The sequence below is a fragment of the Piliocolobus tephrosceles genome, chromosome 6, assembly GCF_002776525.5.
Source record: "Piliocolobus tephrosceles isolate RC106 chromosome 6, ASM277652v3, whole genome shotgun sequence".
NCBI classification, from domain to species: Eukaryota; Metazoa; Chordata; class Mammalia; order Primates; family Cercopithecidae; genus Piliocolobus; species Piliocolobus tephrosceles.
In genome coordinates, this window is record NC_045439.1 from 154,773,778 (window position 1) to 154,798,333 (window position 24,556).

Below are 24,556 nucleotides of genomic sequence, written 5' to 3' on the forward strand. Positions count from 1 at the left end.
AATACCAACCAATCCTATAAGATCTAATAAACATGGAATCTAGGGCAAGGCAACAGAAATTCCCTAGATGATGGCTGATGTTTCTAAGAAGATAAAACTGAGAGAAGAGATCATGTGATCGAATCTAACCAGACAGATTTTCAGTTCTATGGGAAAGTATGAAAATGCATAAATGATTGGGTCGCAAAAAATTCAGCAAACAAATGAGGCAGTTATTAACTATTGGAAAACCCAAAAGTAATACAATAAATTACCTGGTCAGAATATATTATGTGGTTCATTTGCAAATAAAAGTTACAGTTATAGCAGTGGAAGTAGTTAATATTGATTTGATAATTAAATAAAATAGATGAAAATCTATTGGAAGGATGGGAAGACAAGACATGGAAGAGTGGAAGAAAAGACAGGGAAGAGTGAAATAAAAGCAAAATTATTATCAGGACGTCAATAGTTAATGCATAATCTAGAAATAATTTTAAAAAGTATTGTATTAATATGTATATTATAAACAAGTGGTAAACAATACTGAAAGAGCTGAAAGTAGATGCCCCAGAGAGGCAGGCATCCAGAGGAGGGAGGGCAGGAGACTGGTGTTTACAATAAGCTCAGGAGCACTAACTATTTCTCTCTTTAATCTATGAAACTAAACATGACATGACAAAGAGGTTGAGCTCTACATTTGAAGGGGAAAATGTTGTATGCATCCTTAATGTTCTCTGAGGACCACCAGAGGGTGTCCAGGATGAAGGGGGTCCTGAAGAGGAACACACAGAAAGAGTATTTTGTTTCCCTGCCCTCTCCCACGCTCTGGAGCCACGGATGGAGCTGGCCCTGAAGCAACAGGATGGGCCAGTCCACGGCCCTAAAATACAAAATAAATAACACTTTTAGTGTGGGTATGTGTTAAAACATGCATTTCCTCCTAAGTCTAAATTCTAAAGCTATGCCTAAATCCTAAAAACAAAGCAATTAAACAACTTTAAAAGGAGACCAGAATACATTTAAGTAATTTTACCCAAAATCAAGGATAAAATGATCATCAATTCTGTGTTAAGTGTGAGAATGTACAATTCAATGTGTTGGGGGAAAATGCCAGAATTGTTCAAGAAACTGCTCCCAAACCTTCTCCTCATATTCTCCTGTAGTTTCAATTCCACTACTGGGCAGTTTCCTTGTTTACAGCTCTGAAGGGGTTTCTGAGCCAGAAGTGCATTCAAAGAACTAGCCAGACAGGAACAGGGTACCGTTCTGTGGGATTCCGTGTGAACCTCCTCCTGCAGTGAGGAGAATCTCCAGGTAATGCTGAAGCTCATCTGAGTTGGAGGTGCATCCTCCTTGTCCCTCACAAACCCAGCTAACTTTCTTCAAGGAGAATAGCACATGAATTTGGGTGAGACAGGCAAAACAAACCTAAGTTATTTTAGGCTCTAGGTTTAAGCCTATTCTCCCTATCTTCTGCCACAGGTAGCTTCTCATCAGCCAACTTGAAGCCTTCTCTCCGTTTTCTGCCACAGGTAGCTTCTCATCAGTTAGCCTGAACTTGGGTTAGTTCTATGTGTTTGCCTCGTCTGTGAACAGAATTCACACCTAGTCTGATTTTAGAATTTTTTTACAAACTGCTGAAAAGAGTAATATTGTCTGCTGTGGTTTCCCTTTACTTTTATTAAAGGCTCTAACAATTAAAATAATTCTCTGAACACTTGACTAGAAAGTGGTGTTTCTCAATTTCTTTCCAATCTCAAAACGTATATTTTACTCACATAAACACAGTGACCGTATTTGACTTTACTGATTATATTCTTCAGGATTGACAGTTGGTCTATATTTAGAAAGAAGTGTATAGTCAAGAGTGTGGCACTTCACTCACTTTGTAATTTTCAGCAAGGTTGACAACACCTTAGAGGAAATTATATTTTAAGACTAACACTTTGGCTGAAAACAAACAAACTTTAAATCAAATTCAAATCTAATCTTATTTTAGGAAAAAAACCCATAATGGGCAAAGGCAGGGTCACTTTTTTGCTTAGTACAAAAACAGGAAGAGGAGGAAAACAGAAAGAGGTTCCCTCAGGCACTCTTAGGACATCATTGTGCAAGACGCGGAAACAGCAGGTACACGAGGTTTGGATGGATTTTTTTTCTAGTTCTATAAAAGTAGACAACCTGGATCCTTCCATTATGAACTGACCTAGCTTTAGAATAATAACATAGACTTTTGTCTTTCTTTGGCTACCCAACATTGGAACCCTCTTCCTATTTAAGGGAGAATGTCGTATTATAGACTGTATTCAAATTAGACTTTTCCTGTAGTGTGTTCTAACCTGTTTTCTCTTCCTTAGTCTTTGTTCCTAACCAATTTTCAAGCCTGAGGCCCAGATTTAGTGCAGGCTCTACCCAGCATCCTTCTAGTAAGTTCTTATTCTTACTGAGTTAACCTGAATCAAGTTCTCTCATTTGCAACAAAGAATCCTGTTTGGTACCTAGTTCAACCTCTAAATGGAGCAGAAATTCCGTATGTAATGCCTTGACAGATGGTCAGATTGTTAATGAATATTTTTAGCCACAGGGAGCACCCTATATCCCAAGGCCAGCTGTTCTTCTGCTCATTAATTGCAGATGTTGCAAAGTAGTTTTCATAATTGACGTGAAATGTGCCTCCTTTCAACTCCTACCCACTGCTCTCTTGGTCTTTGGAAGAACCCCAGCAAGTCAGCATCTTGTTTGATACTATAACTTTGAATATCTGTAGATTGTTATCTTAGTCCTCTGTTCTTTATTTCTGGTTTCCAGTGAGAACCTGTGTCATCCTGGTCAGCATCTTCAGCACCCACCTCTTGATTGTCAGTATTTTTGACTATACTAAGAACAAAATAATCCAGTGGTTCCCAAAGTATATGATGTATATCATTGGTGGGAGGCAATTAAATGACATTGACAAATATAGTGAGAAATTTGTTTTCATTTTTACTACCCTTTTAAGCCTTCTGATGCTTTCAAATAAAGTTTTACATTTGGAACTAGTGTACCATTAACACGTTATAATATTTGTCAACATCTCTTCAATTACTTAATGACATGGTTTTCTTTTCATTATTTTACTTTTATGGCAAGCAAAAACAGGTTATACTTACAGTAATAAGTTTTGTCTGTAAAATTTTAAGTACAAAAGTAAATTTAAATAAAATCATAAAGTAAATGATATTAAAAAGGATACAGTGGAAGGGCAAAATCATAATTATAAACAACTAACATTTGGAAAACACTACTTTAGACATAGGCTGTTCATTGCAGAACAAAATAGGACTACTCCTTTGATCTAGACACTATATTTCATTATTTAAGTGTTTATTATGCTACCTTTCTTTTTTGGCAGTCATTTAGTATCATTGGTTCTTATCAAGAATGACTTGTTCACTTACTTTCAGTACCTAACAATGTTAAAGAATTGTTATTCTTTGAGATTCTGGCTAACTGTGGTAAAAACATTATGTTCTCCTTCATTCCTAGTTTCTGTGTTTCCATTACACATCCTTTCTCTAGTTCATTATTCTGCAATTTTGTTAGACGTATTTCTTCACCGGGTTGGTTTGGAATCCCAAATGAGTAACACATTCAGGGTCCTTCTCAAAAGCCCTTAGCCCAAGACCCCCACTGAACTCAAGAAACCTGGGAATGCTGACTCACCTGTGGCATGTTCCCGTAGACCTACATCAAAGGCAAGTTTGTCTGTCTGGGATCTTGATGTCGTCAAGCATGTTAGATACTGTGAAAGAAGAGCGAATACTAGTGAAGTCACACTCTTCCATTGGGTCTTGGTATCTTACCACTAGATAGCTTCCAGTTAAGTTCAGCAATGAGCTACTGTGAAGATAGCTCTATTTATCTTGCTCATTGGAAAGTTAATTGGTACATGCCTTAATACAATACTTTCATTTTTAATTATTCTTCCTATTACTTTTAGAGTCAGGGTCTCATTCTGTTGCCCAGGCTGGAGTGCAGTGGCATAATCCCAGCTCACCGCAGCCTCAAACTCCTGGGCTCAAGCAATCTTCCTACTTCAGCCTCCCAAGTAGCCAGGACTACAGGTGTATGCCACCATGCCCAGCTAATTAAAATAAACTTTGTGGAGATGTGGTCTAGCTATGTTTCCCAGGCTGGTCTTGAACTCCTGGCTTCAAGTGATCCTCCTGCCTTGGCCTCCCAAAGTGTTGAGATTACACGTGTGAACCACCTTATGCCCAGCTGAAAATACTTTTACGATACACATAAAACCTCAAAGATGCTCTTATCTGATGACTCAGTGGTTTAGTGTATAGAACTATGTTACAGAAATGAGTTAGAAATATTAAAGATGTTGAGAAACTTTTAAATTAGGAACAATACAAATGGAACATAAATGATCAACAATAATAAAAAGCTAGATAACCTTTGATACTTCTATTTTATATAATATTACATTATTAAGAGTATTTATCAAGAGTGTTTAATAGCCCAGAACATTGTTTACAGTACATTGAGCTAAAAAGTAATATATAAAATAGTACATTTATGAGTTAACATGTACCCAAAAAATTTAAATGTGTAGCAACCAGACTAAAAGGAATTACACAAAAATGAAACAGAAGTTGATTTTGGATAGTGTCGGGGGCCATGAATGACTCTCCCACTTCTATTTTTGGTTTTTCAAATTTTCTAGGAGCTTTGAAGCTTCTCAAAATAATGCTTTTTTTTTTCTTATTATAAAGATACATGGGCAGGTAAAACTTAAAAATGATTGTTAAACTAACTTAATAAGAATCCCATCGCCTCTTTCACTGATGGGCACAGCAGCTCATCTTAGAATTAGACTGAGAGGTAAGCTCTTGCGATGTGCTTTCTGAGCCACAGTTCTAATTCTCTGCAAGAGGAAGATGGAAAATCATTGCAATGTACAAAGTCGTATCTTACAGGCTTTATTCCCAGAGCTGTGCTTAAAAGGAGCTCACCAGTAGAGAGTATATGTTCACTGTGAGTAGAACTTTTTTTTAGGAGAGGTAAACTTAATGATAAGTAATGCAAGTCTTTGTGTCACTACCAGGATACTAGCCTGTTTGTGAAGCCATAGAAGTATGCTTTTGAAGTTCTGTTTATTACATTTAAGTAAAGAGAAGTGTTGAAGTTTTATTTACCCTATAGATAAATATCAGATTCTGAAAGATAGTATCACCTGTCAATTCCAGGTATTATCAGCGTTCAAAAGTGTCCCTACTCTCAATAACGTCTCCATCTCCTACTTGGATACACTTCCATTTGGCCATTTTTGTTTTTTGTCTTTTGCCATGAAGGACTACAGCAGACGAATGTTCAGGCTGAAAAGGTCAGCTTCTCACCAGTGCTCAGAGAAAAAAAAATGCTGCAGCAAATGAATTATTTAAGAGGCAGCTGTTGCTCCTGTTGTCAGTTTGATAGTTCAAGCCTTGAGATGAACTTTGCATCATGCCGCTGGTGTAAATGTGTGGAAATACTCTTGAATTAATGTATCAGTTTTCTGCTAGGGCTAAAGGAAAATGACAAGGCTTCCTTATACTGAAAGAAAGTGAGGATGATACACTATTGGTGTGGTATATATTATACTTGATTGAGTAATAATATTCTCCTTAATACTCCCTGCAAAAACGACAATATCTGTATTTTAAAATATTGTAAAATTATAATTTTTTGGTAAATTATAAATAACTTATATTTATTTAAAATGTAGCAATTTTTTCAAGTTACATTGAGGCATCATCCTTCTGTCAATTCTGGTTCTAGATCTCTGATTAGTAATAGCCATGCAAGCTTTCTGTGACTACCTTGCCTCTTGTCTTCCTCCTGTCTCTGAATTAGCATAAAACCTGCAAGTTCTCCCAGGACTGAAAACAGTATCACTCTATTTTTCTTAGATAGGTAAAGGAGGAGAACTGTCACAAAATTTCCATTTTATTGGTTTTTCTTCTATACTGCTTATCCTTGTATACTAAAGAGATCTGTTACTCCATAAGCCATTTGATCACTCATCAATTCAACAAATATTTATTGAGCATCTAGTATATAAAAACACTGTATTTGGTGGGGTTATAGGTTTAGCAAAATAAAAAAGATACATGGCCCTCTTACTCATGGAGTTGGAGGTGGGGTATCAGATACTGATGAAACAAAAAACATAAATGCAATTATTGCAAATTGAGGTAGGTCATATGAAGGAAATGTCAAGAGGATAATGTGCTGGCTTCTTGTACTTCTCCCCTCTTCGGTTTTCCCTCCTCCTTGAATGATGAGAGTGGACACCAGAGCTGCTTACCATTCCACTGAAAGAGTGCCTCAGGAGAACTGCATGGCCATATAACAGGGTCCTGTGGCCACCTCCTTGTGCTGCCTGTGGGAATGAGGAAGAATAAGGTCAGCAGAGGGCAGTTGTGGCTTCTCTGGAAGCCAAGCAGCACAACAATTCTGGGAGACAGACTACCAGGAAAAGACCCACTGCAAAGCTCCTAAGGAATTCATTCCAGAAGCAAGTGGCCGGTCTACGGGCAGAAAGAGACGTGTGACCACAGCCATGCAACATCCTTGGGAGAGGGTGTGTGGGGACAAATCTATTCCCGGAAATGGCCTCTGCCCAGGATCAGCAGAAACCCAGAGCTGTTCTACCAGAGAAGCATGTCAATGACACAGGTACTGCTTACCTTCCTTTGAAACTTCTCAGAAGCGTTCAGAGTGAGAGAGAGAAACAAATGTGATGTAGCCATAGCCTAACAACACACAGGCAGCATGGCAGGCAGGCACATGGTCACATTCTGTGCCATGCAGTCTTTTCCCTTCCAGGCACTTAGGCCTTCTGCCCACTCCCTTAAATGGGTCCTTCTTACACAGATCTCACCAACGAGAGATGGCTCTGAAATCCAGGACTTTAAAAGGGTAACCAGTTATGCAGAAATAGATCCTTCAGTTGAGAGACCATCTAGGTATCTTCTCTGCCTCACCAGGCAGCTCCACTTTGGCTATTTGCTCAGGGGCTGCCCAAACAGTGGGAGAGGGAGGCATGAGAGGGAGAGATGGCCCAACATAAAGCCAATGGTGTGTGTTTCTTATTCTTTCCCTGAATCTGATTCACACGTCACCATGCTGAACTGAATAGTACACGATAGGAGACAAAACTGTAATTTATTATAGTTAGAGGTGAGTAGGTCGCATGGAAAATCGAAATCTACAGAAAATTCTAGGATTTTTTGGCATCAACATTTCCAGCTTCTCACCTAAGTATCATCATGCTAAGCAGCAATAAAGTTTTTGATCACACACCCCTTCTAGGAGAAAATATTTGAGCATAGGCCCTCCCCTCCCCAAACATGCACAGAAAGAGAATTCAAAGCTTGAGATAAAAATTAATGATGAAGATAATTCTAGCATTTTCTTCAAGGACACCTCTTATGCAGTCCATTTTATTCAGAACTACAGACTGGCAGCCCAAGGACTGGTTTGAGGCTCTGCCCCTCTCCCAGGTCCACCTGCAACCACACCAGTGAGCAACATGGAGGAGGGGGAATCAGGTAGTGTGGAGGACAAGGCCCGGAGTAATTTTATTTCAACTCTATTTGGACTAACAGAATCACTCTGTCAAAGAGATGGTTTTTCATGTCACATAATGAACCTAAAGAAGAGAAAAAAGATAAACGTGGTATCATATTCCAAAAAAGCCGGTAACTAAATATAAACGCAGCTGCGCTTTTTCCCACAGCTACAGAGATTACTCAAGTGTTCTCCAGGTTTTAATACTGTGTGGAATTACAATGCTCTTCACAACATTTTAAAATTTCTTGAAATTATTTGCACTAACTTTAGTTTTTCTATTTACAAATGCGTCAACAGTTTATATTAAAATTAGACATACCAAATAATTTTCACATCTTGTCAATCTACCAAAAATTGATCTTATCCACTTGTATCATTACAAGTTAATTGACGGCTCCTGATGGCTTACACTATGGGTGTGTCCTCCCCAAACAGTCCTACATCTCCAACGGATCCACTGACCAGCTTATACTTCCTACCTTCCTCCAACTTGTCTTTGTCCCTACCAACTCTGTAACCATAAGAAGAATTAAGAGTCACTGATCCCCAAAAGCTGGGCGGGGCGAGGGGGTCATGTTTGGAGAACCGTTGCTTTCAGGGAACAAGCAAGCCTCAAGTGCTAGAACTGCAGAAGTAGTTTTCCTACAGAGCTTTTGATAATTATCATCATGGTGATTATTACCCATTGGGCACACACTACTGAGGCTTACAGAGATTGAGTAACTTGCTCAAAGTCATACAGGTTCCAAGTTCACAGTCAGGATTTAACAAAGGTGAGGGCACTTAACTATGTGCTATACCATCTCCTTTTCTGAAGTTTGATGATAGGGGATAAGATTTGTGTATAAAAATCATGTTACACATGGAAATAACTATTAAAATAGGTGAAGGCAAAGAGTATTGAAATAGACCAGGAGAATAAAGAGGTATCATGTAATGACCTTATTGTAAAAGTAGACCACAAGATTCTAGTAGGACTGTTGACACACCTCCATAGTAAGAGGGAGCAGCACATGTGGGCAAAGGCCCGGAAGTGGAAAGAATAAAGCACATGTGGGGACTCGCAGACCACTTGCTGGTTTGTGGTGGGGTGGATGAACAGGAGTGACAGGCCATGACACAGGATGTAGGTGAGGGGTGGCCAGATTATGGAGGGCTCAGACCGACTGGCTCAATGGACGAACTTTGTTCCACAGCTAACAGGATACTGGAGTAGATTTTCGAAAGGACAGTGTCACAATCAAAGTTGTACTGTAGAAAGGAAACCCTGACTGCAAAATGGTGGAAGAAATGGAAGGATCAAGCCACAGCAGTAGAAAAAAAAAATCATTGTCTCATTCCGTTTCCATGACAGCATTACGAGAGGTGAGTAGACCAGAAATTTTGGTGTCATCCTTCCCTCCTTTCTTCTTTTCATACCCCCTAGTTAATTCAAAGTATCTTTTGGTGCCACCTCCAAAATATACTCTGTATCCCACTACTCAGCACCTTGTGCCTGCCACTGGCCCATTCTATGGCCACCAGGTCTTATCAGGGTTGTGCTAACGACTGACCTTCCAACTGCGCTCCCTGCTCTGCCCTTCCCCCTTTCAGTCTGAGCTAACATGGCAGCCAGAGACATCCTTCAAAAACTGTCAACCACGTCATGTTACTTTCTTGCTCAAAAACCCCCAAGGGCTTCCTACCATACTTAAAATACAAGTACAAAGTCCACACTGTGGTCTCTAAGGCCATGCATCAGGCAATTTTTTTTTCTGTAAAAGGGCAGATAGCAAATATTTTAGGCTTTGTGGCCCAAATATGATACTGTCCTTTTTCTTTTCTTTTTTTTTTTTTTTTGAGACAGAGTTGTGTCATTCTGTTGCCCAGGCTGGTGTGCAGTGGTGCAATCTTGGTTCACTGCAACCTCTGCCTCCCAGGTTCAAGCAATTCTCCTGCCTCAGCCTCCCTCCTGAGTAGCTGAGATTACAGGTGTGCACCACCGCACCCAGCGAATTTTTGTATTTTTGGTAGAGATGGGGTTTTCCCATGTTGGCCAGGCTGTCTCCAACTCCTGACCTCAGGTGATCCACCCACCTCGGCCTCGCAAAGTGCTGGGATGACAGGAGTGAGCCACCATGCCTGGCCTTATTTTTTTTTTTTTTTTTTTTTGAAGAATTTGCCCTTTAAAAAACTTTTAAAAAACATTTTTCTAAAAATTTAAAAACCTCCTTTACCTAAAGGGTTGTACATAAACAGGCCATAGTCTGGATTTGGCCTGTTGGCTGTAGTTTGCAAATCACTGCCCTGTACAGCCTGGTTCCCTCCTACCTCTCTAACTTCAACTACCAGCAGCATGCTCTCCATCACATCCTCTGCTCCAATCATACTGGTTTTCCTCTGTTTTTCAGACAAGCATGCTCCCACCACAAAGCCTCTGCACATGTGTTTCCCTCTGCCTGAAACGCTCTTTCAATATTCTCATGGTTAATTTCCACCCTTCATTCAGTTCTGTGCTCAATCATCTCATGAGAGAAATCTTCTCTGGTCAACCCTTCTGAAAGAACAATCACCCTTACTCTGTCACATTTTCTGCTTTATTATCTCATGTGGTATTTACTATTTTTATTTATTTTTTTATTTTTATTTATTTATTTATTTATTTTTTGAGATGGAGTCTTGCTGTGTAGCCCAGGCTGGAGTGCAGTGGCGCGATCTCGGCTCACTGCAAGCTCCGCCTCCTGGGTTCACACCATTCTCCTGCCTCAGCCTCTGAGTAGCTGGGACTACAGGCGCCCGCCACCACGCCCGGCTAGTTTTTTTTTTGTATTTTTAGTAGAGACGGGGTTTCACCATGTTCGCCAGGATGGTCTTGATCTCCTGACCTCGTGATCCACCCGCCTCGGCCTCCCAAAGTGCTGGGATTACAGGCTTGAGCCACCGCGCCCGGCTGGTATTTACTATTTTTAATATGAATTTATTCTCTCTCCTCCTAGAATCTAAGCTCCATGAGTATGTTGTATCCTCTGCTGTGCCCACATCAGTACCTGGCACATAGGAGGCATGCATTAAATATTTCCTGCATGAGTAAGTAATTAGGGGAGGTGGTGGTTTTGGTTTCATTTTACAGATGGGAAGAAAAGAGGCATAGAGAATTTAAGAAACAGTCCCGTGATGAGCTTGTAAGCAACATGTTAGGATTTGAACTTGGGTCTAACTACAAATTCTACTAACTCTTTTCATTGTTTGATACTAATTCTGGAGTAACAGTCCAGGAAAGGTGTGATATGCTGCATAGAAGATTGTGTGGGTCTGTTCACGAAGGATGTCCAGACCTCAAGACTGGGAGGCTTTATCAGGATGGCAGTCCTGTCCCTGCCACAAGTGACCTTGGTTATTGTCATTGGCAGAAGGACATCTCACAGGATGAGGGTGGATTAGGGAAATGCTGGTAAAAGGCCCTGATGCCATGTCCAGACGAAAAATGTTCCACTAGCTCATTAACTCAATCCTCTTGCCCATAACTGCAGAATTAATTTCCGTTACTGACATTTCTTCTAGTAGTTTCCAGAAGATACTGTTTCCCAGTCAGATAAACCAGATACAGCAACTAAGGAGGGGAAGGGACTATGCTTCTATCCAGCCATACACAAATGTTTCAATATTGTTAGAGATCCAAACCAACTTCCTTTAACGTCTTGCACCCTAAATTCCACTTTGGGAGTCCTGGGCAATAAGAAATATTCCACCGCCCCAGGAAGGCTCCTCGCTGAGCTTGTTTGGAAGGTCATATTCCTAGGAGGTCTTATACGGCATGAAGTCATTTTCCAAACATGGATGTGTGCACTTTAATTTTCTCTTCCTTTCACACCTCACTTCAGTTCCCCTCTTTTAGACTATAGAAGAAAGAAGTCTTTCTGGAAGGTCACAGGACAATATTTCCTAAACAGGATGAAGCCCTTTTACATTGCCTGGGAGGTTTGCATTTCCTTTGATACAAGTGACAACTAAACAGTAATGATGCCTTATAAAGTAGAAAACAATAATACTTAACAGTAGAAATAAACAAAAGCAAGTCACCTAGTATATTCGGTTAGAAAGCATAACGAAAGATTCTACTCATGGTTTCCACAAAATATTAAATTTTTAGAAATCTGCTTAGGTGAATGCAACCTTTAAAATCAAACTACAAAACCTTATTGTATAAAATAAGATTTGATTTGATGAACTGGAGAGGTGTACTTGGTTACAAGATGAGAATATTAATATTTGTAACTGCTTATTCCCCTAAATTTAACTTACAGATTTAATATGGTTTTAATTACAATTCCAATAGGATATCTTGCAATTTCACAAACTGCTACAAAACTAATCTGGTAATATAAACAGTAAGGATTTTTTATTCTGAAAAGAACCAAGGTTTAGTAAATGTTATGAAGCCAAGTTCATTAATTCACTCTGATACTCTGATTCAAAGAGAGAAACGTGGCACAATACAGACAGCCCGTAAACAGGTCTGACTATATGAAAGTGAAGCATGTGACAAGGCAGATTTCAGTACAACAGGAGAAAGGCAGGGTTATCACACACAAGCCTCTGTGAGATGTGGATGGCAAATCAGGAAAGCTTTCAGTAAGATCCACAGGAAACAAAAAGATAAGTTATGGATGGATAACATAATTAAATATTTCATTTTAAAATTAAATTCTAAAACTAGCATGCAACAGAGGAGTCTATATCCTTTACAGAACTAATACTTATCCATGCTTTGATGCATCAGATATACTCACAAAGGAAGTAAAAGACAGATATGATTGTACCAAAATTACTGAAATTACTGAAATTCAGAACAATGGAAACACCAATATTTAATAGACTACAGAAAGACTTTGTAACAAAAGGGCTACTATCTCAGTGAAATGTAGGGAAAAAAACTAAGCCTCATAGAAGTCGGCAAGGAATATGAATAAATGACACATATTAGAAGAAAATTCAAACATATGGAAGAGATTCTATCTTTTCTAGCAATGAAAGGAATGGTACTTAAAGCAACTTTGATATATCATTTTACATCTGCAAAATGTGCGTAAGTGGGAAAAAAAGTTAATGCTGTCAGAGTTGAAATTTAGTCGATGCAATTCCAGGAAAGGTGGTACGAAGTACAACCCTTTTTTTTTTTTTTTTTTTTTTTTTGAGACGGAGTCTCGCTCTGTCGCCCAGGCTGGAGTGCAGTGGCCGGATCTCAGCTCACTGCAAGCTCCGCCTCCCGGGTTCACGCCATTCTCCTGCCTCAGCCTCCCTAGTAGCTGGGACTACAGGCGCCCGCCACCTCGCCCGGCTAGCTTTTTGTATTTTTTAGTAGAGACGGGGTTTCACCGTGTTAGCCAGGATGGTCTCGATCTCCTGACCTCGTGATCCGCCCGTCTCGTCCTCCCAAAGTGCTGGGATTACAGGCTTGAGCCACCGCGCCCGGCCGGAGTACAACCCTTTTGCAAAGCAATATGGAAATACATGAAAAGGGCCATAAAGAAGTCCATAACCTTTTCTCTAGTAGTTCTACTTCTGGGAGCAATTCAAGACAAGCAAAGAAAAGTGTGCACCCAGCTGTGATAAGAGCATTATAATAGGTGCAACAAAACAAAAAAACCTGGAAAGAACCTAAATATACCAAAGAAAAGTATTATCTAGTAAATTATGAGGCTTCTTCAGGATGTTCTATGCTTTATTAAAGGCAACTATAGAGGTTATGTGGAAACACAGAAGAACGTTTATGATATGCCACCACGAAAAAAGCAGAAAACAAAATGCCTTCAAGTATTACACATAGGCAAGAATAAGGAAACCTATGAAAATGAAATAGCCATTTGGCTGGTTGCAGAAAAACCGAATTTTTCCTTTTCTAAATTTTCTTTAACACTATTACTATATCATCATTTTTGGCAAAAGTAGAGTGTGTGTGTGGGGCAGTGCAACATGGTACATGTGCTTAATGAAACACGGCATTTTAAAAGTATTTTGTCTATTCCCTATACCTTCAGGTGCTTGTGGGTGCGACTGCTTTGCCAGGATCCTCAGGAAACGACTTTACCTACCTGAAAGGCAGATGGGGACACATATCTAGCATCACTGCTTTTAAGACACTAACTTCACAGTCTTTCTTCGCCCTTGGTGTTACACGGAAACGCTAGAGAGGCGGTCTTTATTGAAGATACCCGAGCCTCTCCCCATAGCTCCCTCAGGCTCAGCTCCAGACTCCATGGTAAACATCTCCTGCTGCACGGATGCGTTGCAGTTGCAAAGCCATTGGCTCCTCTTAGACCCCATTCTTATTTCTGGGGACTTGGTGTATTCCCTGTTTCTCAAGGCTGCCTCACTCAGCTGTGAGATTCTAGGTCTACCCTGTCCTACCGCTACAGGCTAGTGGATCACTCCCTTCTCGTCAAACACAAAAGATGCTACTCAAGCAAACTGCTCTTCCAGGAGGGGTGGACAGATAGTGTGTCCGGAATGGGTTCCTTCTGGTGGGTTCTTGGTCTTGCTGACTGCAAGAATGAAGCTGCGGACTCGTGGTGAGTATTAAAGCTCTTAAGGGTGGGGTGTCCGGGGTTTACTCCTTCGGGTGGGTTCGTGGTCTTGCTCACTTCAGGAATGAAGCCCCAGACCCTCCCGGTGAGCATTACAGCTCATAAAGGTAGCGCAGATTCAAAGTCAGCAGCAGCAAGAGGTATTGTGAAAAGCAAAAGAACAAAGCTGCCACTGCATGGAACGCCACCCCAGCGGGTGGCTGCTGCTGGCTCGCCCCGCTGGCTCAGGTGGTCAGCTTTTATTCCCTTATTTGTCCCTGCCCACATTCTGCTGATTGGTCCATTTTACAGCGTGCTGATTGGTCTATTTACAGAGTGCTGATTGGTGCGTTTACAATCCTTTAGCTAGACACAAAAGTTCTCCAAGTCCCCACTGGACCCAGAAGCCCACCTGGTTTCACCTCTCAATAGGGCTAGACAACACCTCTCCAGCTCAAATGACACTGAAGGAACTGATGGGGCATTTTCCAAACAGGCCTTGAACTGTAAACATCTGGTAACAGGGACCTTTTTTTCTTCTTTCATGATATTAATAGTTAATGAAAGATTTTGTGGTAGTCGACTAGGAATTAGACGGCATAGCCCAGGGGTGGGAGGGGCACGTGCACAGATGAGTATGGCTTGTGATGAGGAGTCACAGCCAGAGAATGAGACAACAGGAGCTCGCTAAGTACACGTAGGCATCCTAACTCCCTGAAACTGGTGTGAAACCCCAAAGAGCCCAGTGTGGGACACTTGTTTCTTCACCATCTTTTTTGGATGAGATACTTCAATCCTCAACCGGCTAATTGCCAAGCCCTCCTTCTCCTGACCTGAACAAAGATTCTACCTACCTCCTGTGGCTCTCAACCTTGGAGTATAAAACACTATACAGTGTAAGGTGTCATTCTTTTGACACCTTGATTTTCAACTCATAATGGTGTGATTCATATGAATCTAAAGCCGACAGTCAGAGGTGCCTGAGCCACTGACTTCAGCATACTCTGTGAAGAGGTTTTCCCCTACTAAGAAATCTTCCAAGTGGGCCTGGACCAACTCAGCCAGAGCAGAACAGGTCCTTCACATAAACATGCTTGAAAGGTGGCAACATCCCTGGCATCTTCCATGGGCATCTTGAGAGATCAGTGAAAACTGAATTTTTTTTTTTTTTTTGAGATGGAGTCTTGCTCTGTTGGCCAGGCTGGAGTGCAGTGGCACAATCCCGGCTCACTGCAGCCTCTGTCCCCTGGGTTCCAGCGATTCTCCTGCTTCAGCCTCCTGGGTAGCTAGGAATACAGGCTCATGCCACCACAGCCGGTTAATTTTTTTTTTTTTTTTTTTAGTAGAGATGGGGTTTTGCCATATTGGCCAGGCTGGTCTCGAACTCATGACCTCACGTGATCTGCCCACCTCGGCCTCCCAAAGTGCTGGGATTACAGGCATGAGCTACTGCACCTGGCCGTGAAATAGAATCTTAACGAAGTTCAGAAAACAGATGGAAGGCACAGAATCTGATAGCACTACTGCCCCCAAATTCAGTGATCATGGCAGTCTTACTTGGTCAGCTAACAGTTGCCTTACTAAAAAGACAGGACCAAATGTCAAAGGCTGCAATGCATGACAGGACAGCCCTTACCCCAGAAAAGAAAGTCGGCTGCATCTAGTGGCAGAAGGACCTATGGCAGTCACTCTGTCTGCTGCTGTGCTCTTGTAGAGTGACCTTGACTCCAGGGAGCCCCACCTTCGACACCCACAGTACTGCCTTCTTCCTGTCTCCTCATATCACAGGACGAAAGAGAAGAATACTTGAAAAGCAGTGCACAGACAGGCACTCCTTTGATTTATTAAATACATAAACTTTGTCACTAAGCAAGGAAAACAGAGGCAACATCAAACAATCCATCCCCCTCTGCCCACCACTGAATGTCAAATTTACCGTTCCCATGGTTTATAATTTACCGAATCCGGCTAACCCTCTCTCTTGGAAGTGCTAGAATTATTTTTCCTGGATGAGAAGGTTGCGCAGTCTCCTTTTTGTTCATGTTATTAGTTTCACAGCCACATGGAAGGATTTCAGAACAAAAGGATGAAAGGCCAGAGCCTAATTTGAGAAGCTGTAAATGCTCAGTCACAGGCATCATTTGCAGCAAGAACCTGTACCCCAGGAGTCTCTTCCGGGAAAACACCTACTTAGATTCTGCTTCGCACAAGTTTGGCACATGGAATAGGTATAATTTGTGAGATGGCTCAGGTGGGTTGGAGTCTGCAAAGGAGTCTTAGCAATGGTGACCTGGAGCTGATTCTTTCCTGTGGGCACCTAAAGCTGTAGGAAGGTCCCCTGGGTGGTGCAGACTTAAACTCCAAATGTGCAACTGAAGACAACTGGGGAACCTCCTGCCTTCCAAGACTTTAAAACTAAGAGCCTTTGCCCTATGAGAATTGATGTAGATTTCTGCTACCCTTTTCCTGCCCTTTTGTCCCAATCCACAATGGTTGAGGAACAAATTAAATGACTTTCCCACTAGTCCGGATACTTTTCAAACACTGCTTCTCAAACAGACGGATGAGCATTTTCCATGGAGGGGGAAAAGGTGGTCACTGGGATGCCTCCAAATTGGGCAGGGTCATCCCGGATACATCTGTGCTTTTCTTTGAACACAGATGCCATGGAGCGAACAGACAGCCAAAATGGCAGCCCTAACACATGTTTCTTATTATGGTGTCTTTTAAAAGAGCAAATCATCAGATATTTGTCAGGGTATTAATGACATTTAGATTGATGACAAGTATGCTTTGGAAAGAGGTGAGGCTATTATTTTTTTTCTCCAAATTATTCCCCCAACCTTCTCCTGTAGCTAACAGATTAAGAATCTGATGTTGCCAAGTTCATTCTTTGCATAAAAGGAATCTGTCAGCAAAATTTGTTTTCCAGTCACTGCTCTGGTTTCTATTTGAACCACCCATACTCCGCCTCCTCATCAGGCTTCAGATGAAACGGTGGACCAGTGACCACAAAGGGTCAATACTAAGAGCTCTGCCCAATTGTTTCCATTCACCAAATGTAGTATAATGAATATTTCCAACAAAGAGTCTAACATTCAAAAGGTCTGATTATCTTGACATGAAAATTTGAACACTGTTTCTAACCTACTGTTTCTCTATAAAAAACTCACTGTTCATCCTGAGGATTTATAGATAACAAAATAGGAGTAAGTTTTTTTTTTTTTTTAAATCATAAAACCCTGCTGACTACTACTGTGTGTAACACCTTTACCTACACAAGCTATAAAGCAGAAAGTCAACTGGATTCTATTTTGTTATCTGATCCTCCTCTCCCTTTCCTGCACTCCTTCAACTTACATGGGTTTTTTTTTTCCCCTTGGATGTCCTGTAACAACCAATCTTTATTTTTTTAAATCTCTCTATCTTTGTTGTACTGGTCTCAACTATGATTTTGCTAGATGGAGACTGATTCATCCTGTTTTCTCTATATCCACATAATGAGCATGGGGGCAAGTTTATATTCCCAAGCAAAACCAACAGCGAACTTGCTTTTTTCTCGAAGTATACCAAGCGGCCTTGGGTGAAGCGGCTGATTCTCCGGGGTCCTGTGTACGTGGGCCTGGGGGCAGACAGAACAGATGCTCCTAATACTTAGTACCTGTCCACGGACCAGGTGCTGTTCTGAAGGCAGTGACATCATTCTTCTGAACCTCTCATGATTTCATTCTAGAAAAGTGGCCCTCAATCCCAGCTATAGACTGGAATAACTAGTGGAGATTTAAAAATAAATACCAAAGAAGAAAAAAAACCAACATAAAAGCTGGGTCATTTTCATAAGATTCCAATTTGGTGGGCCCACGGTGAAGTCTGAGCTCCCAGGTAATTCAAATGCACAGTCAGGCTTGACAATCACCCCTCTGGGACTTAGCCACACAGGACCCTTCATGTATGATGCATGCAGTCAACAAGCACTTCTTTGTTCTCAGAATCATCCTTTTGGACCAGTGATTGACTTTCCTTTTAATATTTCTCCAGAACCCCAAAGAAGCAAAGAACAAACATGACTGATTGCCTTTGCTAACTTTAAGACTAATGTTTGACTCTCTCTGCTTCTCTCTCCACTCTGCTTCTATATATATAATAGATAGGAAGACACAAATCCCTACTACAAAATCTACATGTGGTGAAGACTCTAGAGAAGCTTCTCAGAAAAAGGGTTTCAGGCCCACCATGGTCAACCCCAGATCCACCTGTCTTCACCACATCAAAGGTCAGCTGGACACTTCCTTAACTGCCTCCCATGCCTTCTAGAACTCCCTCCCCACCAGTGTGGACGCTGCAGGGCCTGGGAAGAGATGCAGTTAATGGCAAAGCACAAAGCAGGCTGGGGAAAGGGACTCGCAGCACTGCTTCCCTTACTACTTGGTCACCTTCCTCTGGAATTAGTCACCTCTGATCTGATGTTCTCACTCTAGTTTCTGTGCTTTGCAGACCCCCAGCCCTTAAGGGTGTGCCTCAGCATTCATTGTGCATTCTTAGTACAGCATTCTACATTTCTCTCTGTATCTGCAGGACTAGTGTGTCTCAGAGTTGTTTTGAGTTGTCTAACGCTTGGACAGTGCTTTTCGCATGGCTGCTTTCCAAAGCCCACCTTCCAGAGGCTGGCTTAGGTCCAAGCATTCTTCTCATCCACGAGCTCTTCTGTCAACTGGAAAAATAATAGTTAAATTAAAAAGCTCCTTTGCTGATCTATGCATGGAAGCTGGGACCCGGACAGAGTGAGCACCATCTGATCTATTTTCTCCCATTGTGCGGGGAGCAAATTTATCACACTGACAATGGAAGGATAACCTACCGGGGCTGACAGTAAAACCTGACTTCCCGTGAGCTGCAAGACACCGTGGCAGGCTTTGCAGCAAAGAAAGAAGGCATATTAAAAGTAGCACCTGCAGAGCTCCTGTGAGAGGAGGAGGAATGGCCAGCTCAAAAACACCAAGTATGGTTCACAAATTGAAAAAAAAAAACCAACTCCACAAAATTAATAAAATTAATATCAGTTGTGTTGTTTGCCTCTTCCAGTGAAGAAAAAGTAATAATAATTCAATCCACAGGCAGCAAGTTTGGTGGTTACCACTAATGTAATGTGACAGCTAGGTACGGAAATGAACACTGCTGCTGATTTCTGCTTCCACTGAGAGAGACCACTGCTGACTGGGAATGATCTTCAGAAGCCTGAAGAAGGAAACACGTTATCTAAGATAAGAAGTTTGTGATGGCCAACAGTGAGAGGAAGTGCCAGAGAAACAGACAGATTAACTGACTGACTTGAGCCAAGGCAGGCTATATAAATCACTGGAAACCATACTATTGTCCAGTCATCAATATGCATCCTCAGCTGTTTACACAGCTTGAAGAACCCAAAGAAGATTTAGAAACCCTAGAAAATTGTGCCATGAATCCAGAGGATGGAAAGGACATACAGTAGGTGTTCCATAAGTGCCATGTTAATAATGGAGAAAGGACAGCATAGTACAATATAGCTATGGGCCATGGGAACTCTGTTACCTCAAAGTGGGCGGTGGGGCGGGGGGGGGAAGCTCTTATGGAGCTCAGAAATAAGGCCACATACTTACAACCATCTGATATTTGACAAAGCCGACAAAAACAAGCAATGGGGAAAGGACTCCCTAGTCAATACACTGGTGCTGGGATAACTTGCTAGTCATAGCAGAAAACTGGAACTGGATCCCTTCCTTACCCTGTATATGAAAATCAACTCAAGATGCATTAAAGACTCAAATGTAAAACCCAAAACTATGAAAACTCTGGAAGACAACCTGGGCAATACCATTCTGGACACAGGAATGAGCAAAGATTTCACAAAAAAAAATGCCAAAAGCAATTGGAACAAAAGTAAAGATTGATAAATGAAATGTAATAAAACTTAAGACCTTCTGCACAGCAAAATAAACTATCAATGGAGTAAACAGACAACCTACGGAATGGGAGAAAAGTTTTGCAAACTACGCTTCTAACAAAGTTCTAATATCCAGCATCTATAAGGAACTTAAGCACATTTACAAGAAAAAAAAAAAAAAACAACTCCATTAAAAAGTGGGCAAAGGACAGGAACACTTTTCAAAAGAAGACATACATGTGATCAACAAGCATGTGAAAAAAATCTCAACATCACTGACCACTAGAGAAATAGAAATAAAAACCACTATGAGACACCATCTCACACCAGTCAGAATGGCTACTATTATTATTAAAAGTCAAAAAATAGGTGCTGGTGAGGTTGTGGAGAAAAGGGAACACTTATACACTGTTGGTGGGAGTGTAAATTAGTTCAACCATTGTGGAAAGCAGTGTGGTGATTCCTCAAAGAGCTAAAAAGAGAACTACCATTCGACCCAGCAATCCCATTACTGGGTATATACTCAAAGGAATATAAATTGTTCTACTGTAAAGACACATGCATGCATATGCTTATTGCAGTACTACTTACAATAGCAAAGACATGGAATCAACCTAAATGCCCATCCATGGTAGACTGGATAAAGAAAATGTGGTACATATACACCGTGGAATATGACACAGCCATAAAAAAGAATGAGAAGGTGTCCTTTGCAGGAACATAGATGGAGCCGGAAGCCATCATCCTCAGCAAACTCATGTAGGAACAGAAAACCAAATACCACATTATCACTTATAAGCAGGAGCTAAATGATGAGAACACATGGACACAAAGAGGTGAAACAACAGATACTGGGGCCTACTTGAGGATTAAGGGTAGGAGGAAGAAGAGGATTAGAAAAAATAACTATTGGGTACTAGGCTTAGTACCTAGGTGATGAAATCTGTACAACAAATCCCTATGATACAAGTTTACCTACATAACAAACCTACACATGTACCCCTGAACCTAAAAGTTATTTCAAAAAGTTTTTATATTTAAGTAAGGCAGGAAATAAAAGGGAGGCTAGAAGTATATTGGAGTAACCATGGTGAACTTTAAATTCATGTTCCTCATACAAATAATAAAGTCTCACTCTATTATTAAATCATGCTGTCATGAATGTGATTTAACCTCTCTGCTGGTATCATACTAATACCTCCTCCAATCTCAGGCCAGTTGGGCTTGGCCTGTGATGGGTCACAGTGGGGGTAATAAATATATATACCTAGAGCCAGAGTTTGATCTTTAATATTCTCTATGAAACAGAACCAGGGATATTAAAGAGTTGTACAATGTCATGTCCTGAGGTAGAAAAATTAAGATGAGACTGGGCCACCTTGTTGCTGCAAGAAAGCAGGGGTTTGCTCAAAGATATCAGCCATGATGCTGCAAAGGTTAACATGTATTCCCTTGGACCAAGCAAGGAGGATCTCAGTATCCAAGAGAAAATGACAACTGTATTTTGGAACACGTTAAGTATTTTAAAAGAGATGTGAATTTAAGATGATACTAAAACAGGAATTGGTGACACATTGTGTGAAATGGTCATTATAATGTATATTTACATTACATTACAGTGAGTTTCCAATGTAGCATTACAGCAGTGAATTCTTAGTTCAAATTATAATAGTCCCATACTGAAGTTTATTTTTCAGTCACTGGATTATAAAGACATAATTAGAAAGGTTATTTAAAAGGTAAAAGAAGCTGGGCACGGTGGCTCACGCCTGTAATCCCAGCACTCTGGGAGGCTGAGGTGGGTGGATCACGAGGTCAGGAGTTCATGACCAGCCTGGCCAACACGGTGAAACCCCATCTCTACTAAAAATACAAAAATTAACCAGATGTGGTGGTGCATGCCTGTAATCCCAGCTAGCTGGAAGGCTGAGGCAGGAGAATCGCTTGAACCCAAGAGTAGGAGGTTGTAGTGAGCCAAGACTATGCCATTGCATACCAGCAGCCTGGACAATAGAGTGAGACTCCATTTCAAAAATAATAAAAAAATAATAAAAGGTAGAAGAACACTGGGTAATGTGTTTGGCTCTTGCCATCAATTCTGTTAACATGGTAACCCAGGTTGTTCTTTATTGGTTCCTTATTGTTTTTTTTAAGCCAATCTGAAAAACTGCAGAAGCTCCATCTGGGAGAGAATGCTGTGCAAGGTCTCATGGGTTACAAACTGGATGGTCTGAGCCAGCACGACCCAGCTACAGGGAGGTTTGGGAACATTAGGGATGGCATATTGTCTCACTCAGCATCCCCCTTTCTCTGAAGCCCACTGAGATTTGTAAGAAGAAACTGGATTTGGCCTGAGACTCTTTTCCTAGATCAAGTGAATGCATTTAAAATAGATCTCATAGGCCGGGCGCGGTGGCACACGCCTGTGATCCCAGAACTTTGGGAGGCCGGGGTAGGTGGATCAGTTGAGGTCAGGAGTTCAAGACCAGCTTGGCCAACATGGTGAAACCCTGTCGCTACTAAAAATACAAAAATTAGCCGGGCGTGGTGGTGGACACCTGTAATCCCAGCTATTCAGGAGGCTGAGGCAGGAAAATCACCTGAATACAGGAGGCAGAGGTTGCAGTGAGCAGAGATTGCACCACTGCACACCAGCCTGGGTGACAGAGTAAGATTCCATCTCACGAGGAGAAAAAAAAAAAAAAAAAGCAGATCTTACAGATACGAGTCTTTTGGTTTAGAGGGATATACACATGTGTTAATACCAGGATCATTTGGGAGGGGCATGCCTCTATTTCATGCTAGAACCTGAGGATAAATTAAAGTAGACTTTACTGAATAAAACATGGGGAAGTTGGAATACAGAAACCTCTTATTTTGGCATGTTTTGTAAGATACAGCAGCAACTAGGACATTACTCTTCAGAAAAAGGGATCGAAACGACCAATTTTTAAATACAGTTTAATACAAAAAATCCTAATAATAAAGGCTTTTTTTTTTTCCTGTTAGAATTTTATCTTAGTAACAAGGTGTACCATGTGGGAAAAAGAAATGAAGTCCAAAACAGACACCCTAGAAATTCCTTTTATACAGGAATATATGTTTGGAAAGACAAGTGTAAATGTGAGGAAGTGCGAAGTGATACCTATTATGCACACGCACAAAAAAAATACGAAGTTTTGTTAATAGCATTAAAATGAAGTTAATATATTAGTAAGAAGTGCACATTGATGAATTTGTATAGACAGACAAATGGGGAAAGAGACTGGCAGAACTGAAGAATGTTTTACATTCCTGCAAGCAAAACACCTAAGGTGAAACACTAAACCAGTGTGAATTGGATCTGTTTGGACCAGGGGTTCAGTCCAGTGAACTTACCGTTCCTGGTTACCCTGGGAACAGCTCATTTTAATAAAATCTCACAAGAAACTGCAAATGCAATAAATAGTGTTAGCAGAGGCCTAGGTAGTCCCACTTGGGGAACGACATAGTAGGAAGTTCAGAAGGGATTTGTGCCACAGGAAAGACTGAAGTTATGAGAAGGGGAATTGGAGTTCCGTATACAACAGGTTGAGACCATATTATTGAGAGTTTGGGAAAGCTGCAGACAGACCTATGGTTTCTCCCACTGACCTTCAGTGAAATCTGTGTAGCTAATAAAGCACGGATTTGCGTATCCCTATTGCTTCACCTGCCCTGCACCGTCCAAGTGGTTGCCTGGGAACAGCAGTTGCTCATTCTCCTGGTGACCTGGGTCAGCTGCCTGAGGTCAGATAATTAACTGTGGCTTCTATGGTTTAGACAGTATCATTGTGGAGGTGAGGTTGTACAGAATCAGCTCCATAGCTCTATTTCATCAACTAACGATGCCTCAGTAATTACAACTCAGTTATTTGTACCCACCAAAAACATAAATTCTGGAGATTTTCACTGATTTGGTCTTTATAAATTACATGAATGTATTAAATTATCACATGTATTCTGAAACTAGGTACATTATGCATCAATTAAAAAATTGTTTAAAATAACTGGAGATTTGTATACCCTAGCAGTAATTCTGAAAATTCCTAAAACCAAGTCATAACTTTAGAAACTAAACTATGAAGATATAAAAAGAAAAAAAAAAAGTAACGCATTCAACTTACCTTTCAAATAGCTCATCAAAGACATGAAAATGAATATTTTAAGGAATGGTTCCACCATGAAAAACTTCCACCTCTGGCCCCATGCAGAGAGCAGGACTCAGGGGAGTCAGCAGAGAGAAGGGCCTTTAAAAGCAAGTGCTCAAAGGCTATTCCTTAGAAGAAACCTCTGTGGCGTGGGCCTCATTTACACTGGGTCAGCTCTCAGTTCATTCTTTCGGAACATCCCACTTCTCCTGCCTACTATCCTCCACCTTTCAAGGCAGATGAGCAGCAGAGAAATGGGGTATGGAGCACCAAGCCTCCAGCTGCACATCCTTAATAGGATGGCACCAGGTGATTCTTACCAGTGCTGGTGCCAATGC

At 41.0% G+C, this 24,556-nt stretch overlaps 1 protein-coding gene across 1 annotated transcript in view; it reads right to left on the reverse strand.

Annotated features, from left to right (window-relative positions):
* Positions 1-24,556, reverse strand: part of RYR3 (ryanodine receptor 3) — a 404,874-nt gene that overhangs the window by 337,389 nt on the left and 42,929 nt on the right. The window contains exons 4-5 of the mRNA XM_031935734.1: positions 6,320-6,394; positions 3,685-3,763 (exon numbers count right to left, since the gene is read on the reverse strand). Coding sequence (XP_031791594.1) covers positions 3,685-3,763; positions 6,320-6,394 — 154 coding nt within the window. The remainder of the gene's footprint in view (positions 1-3,684; positions 3,764-6,319; positions 6,395-24,556) is intronic.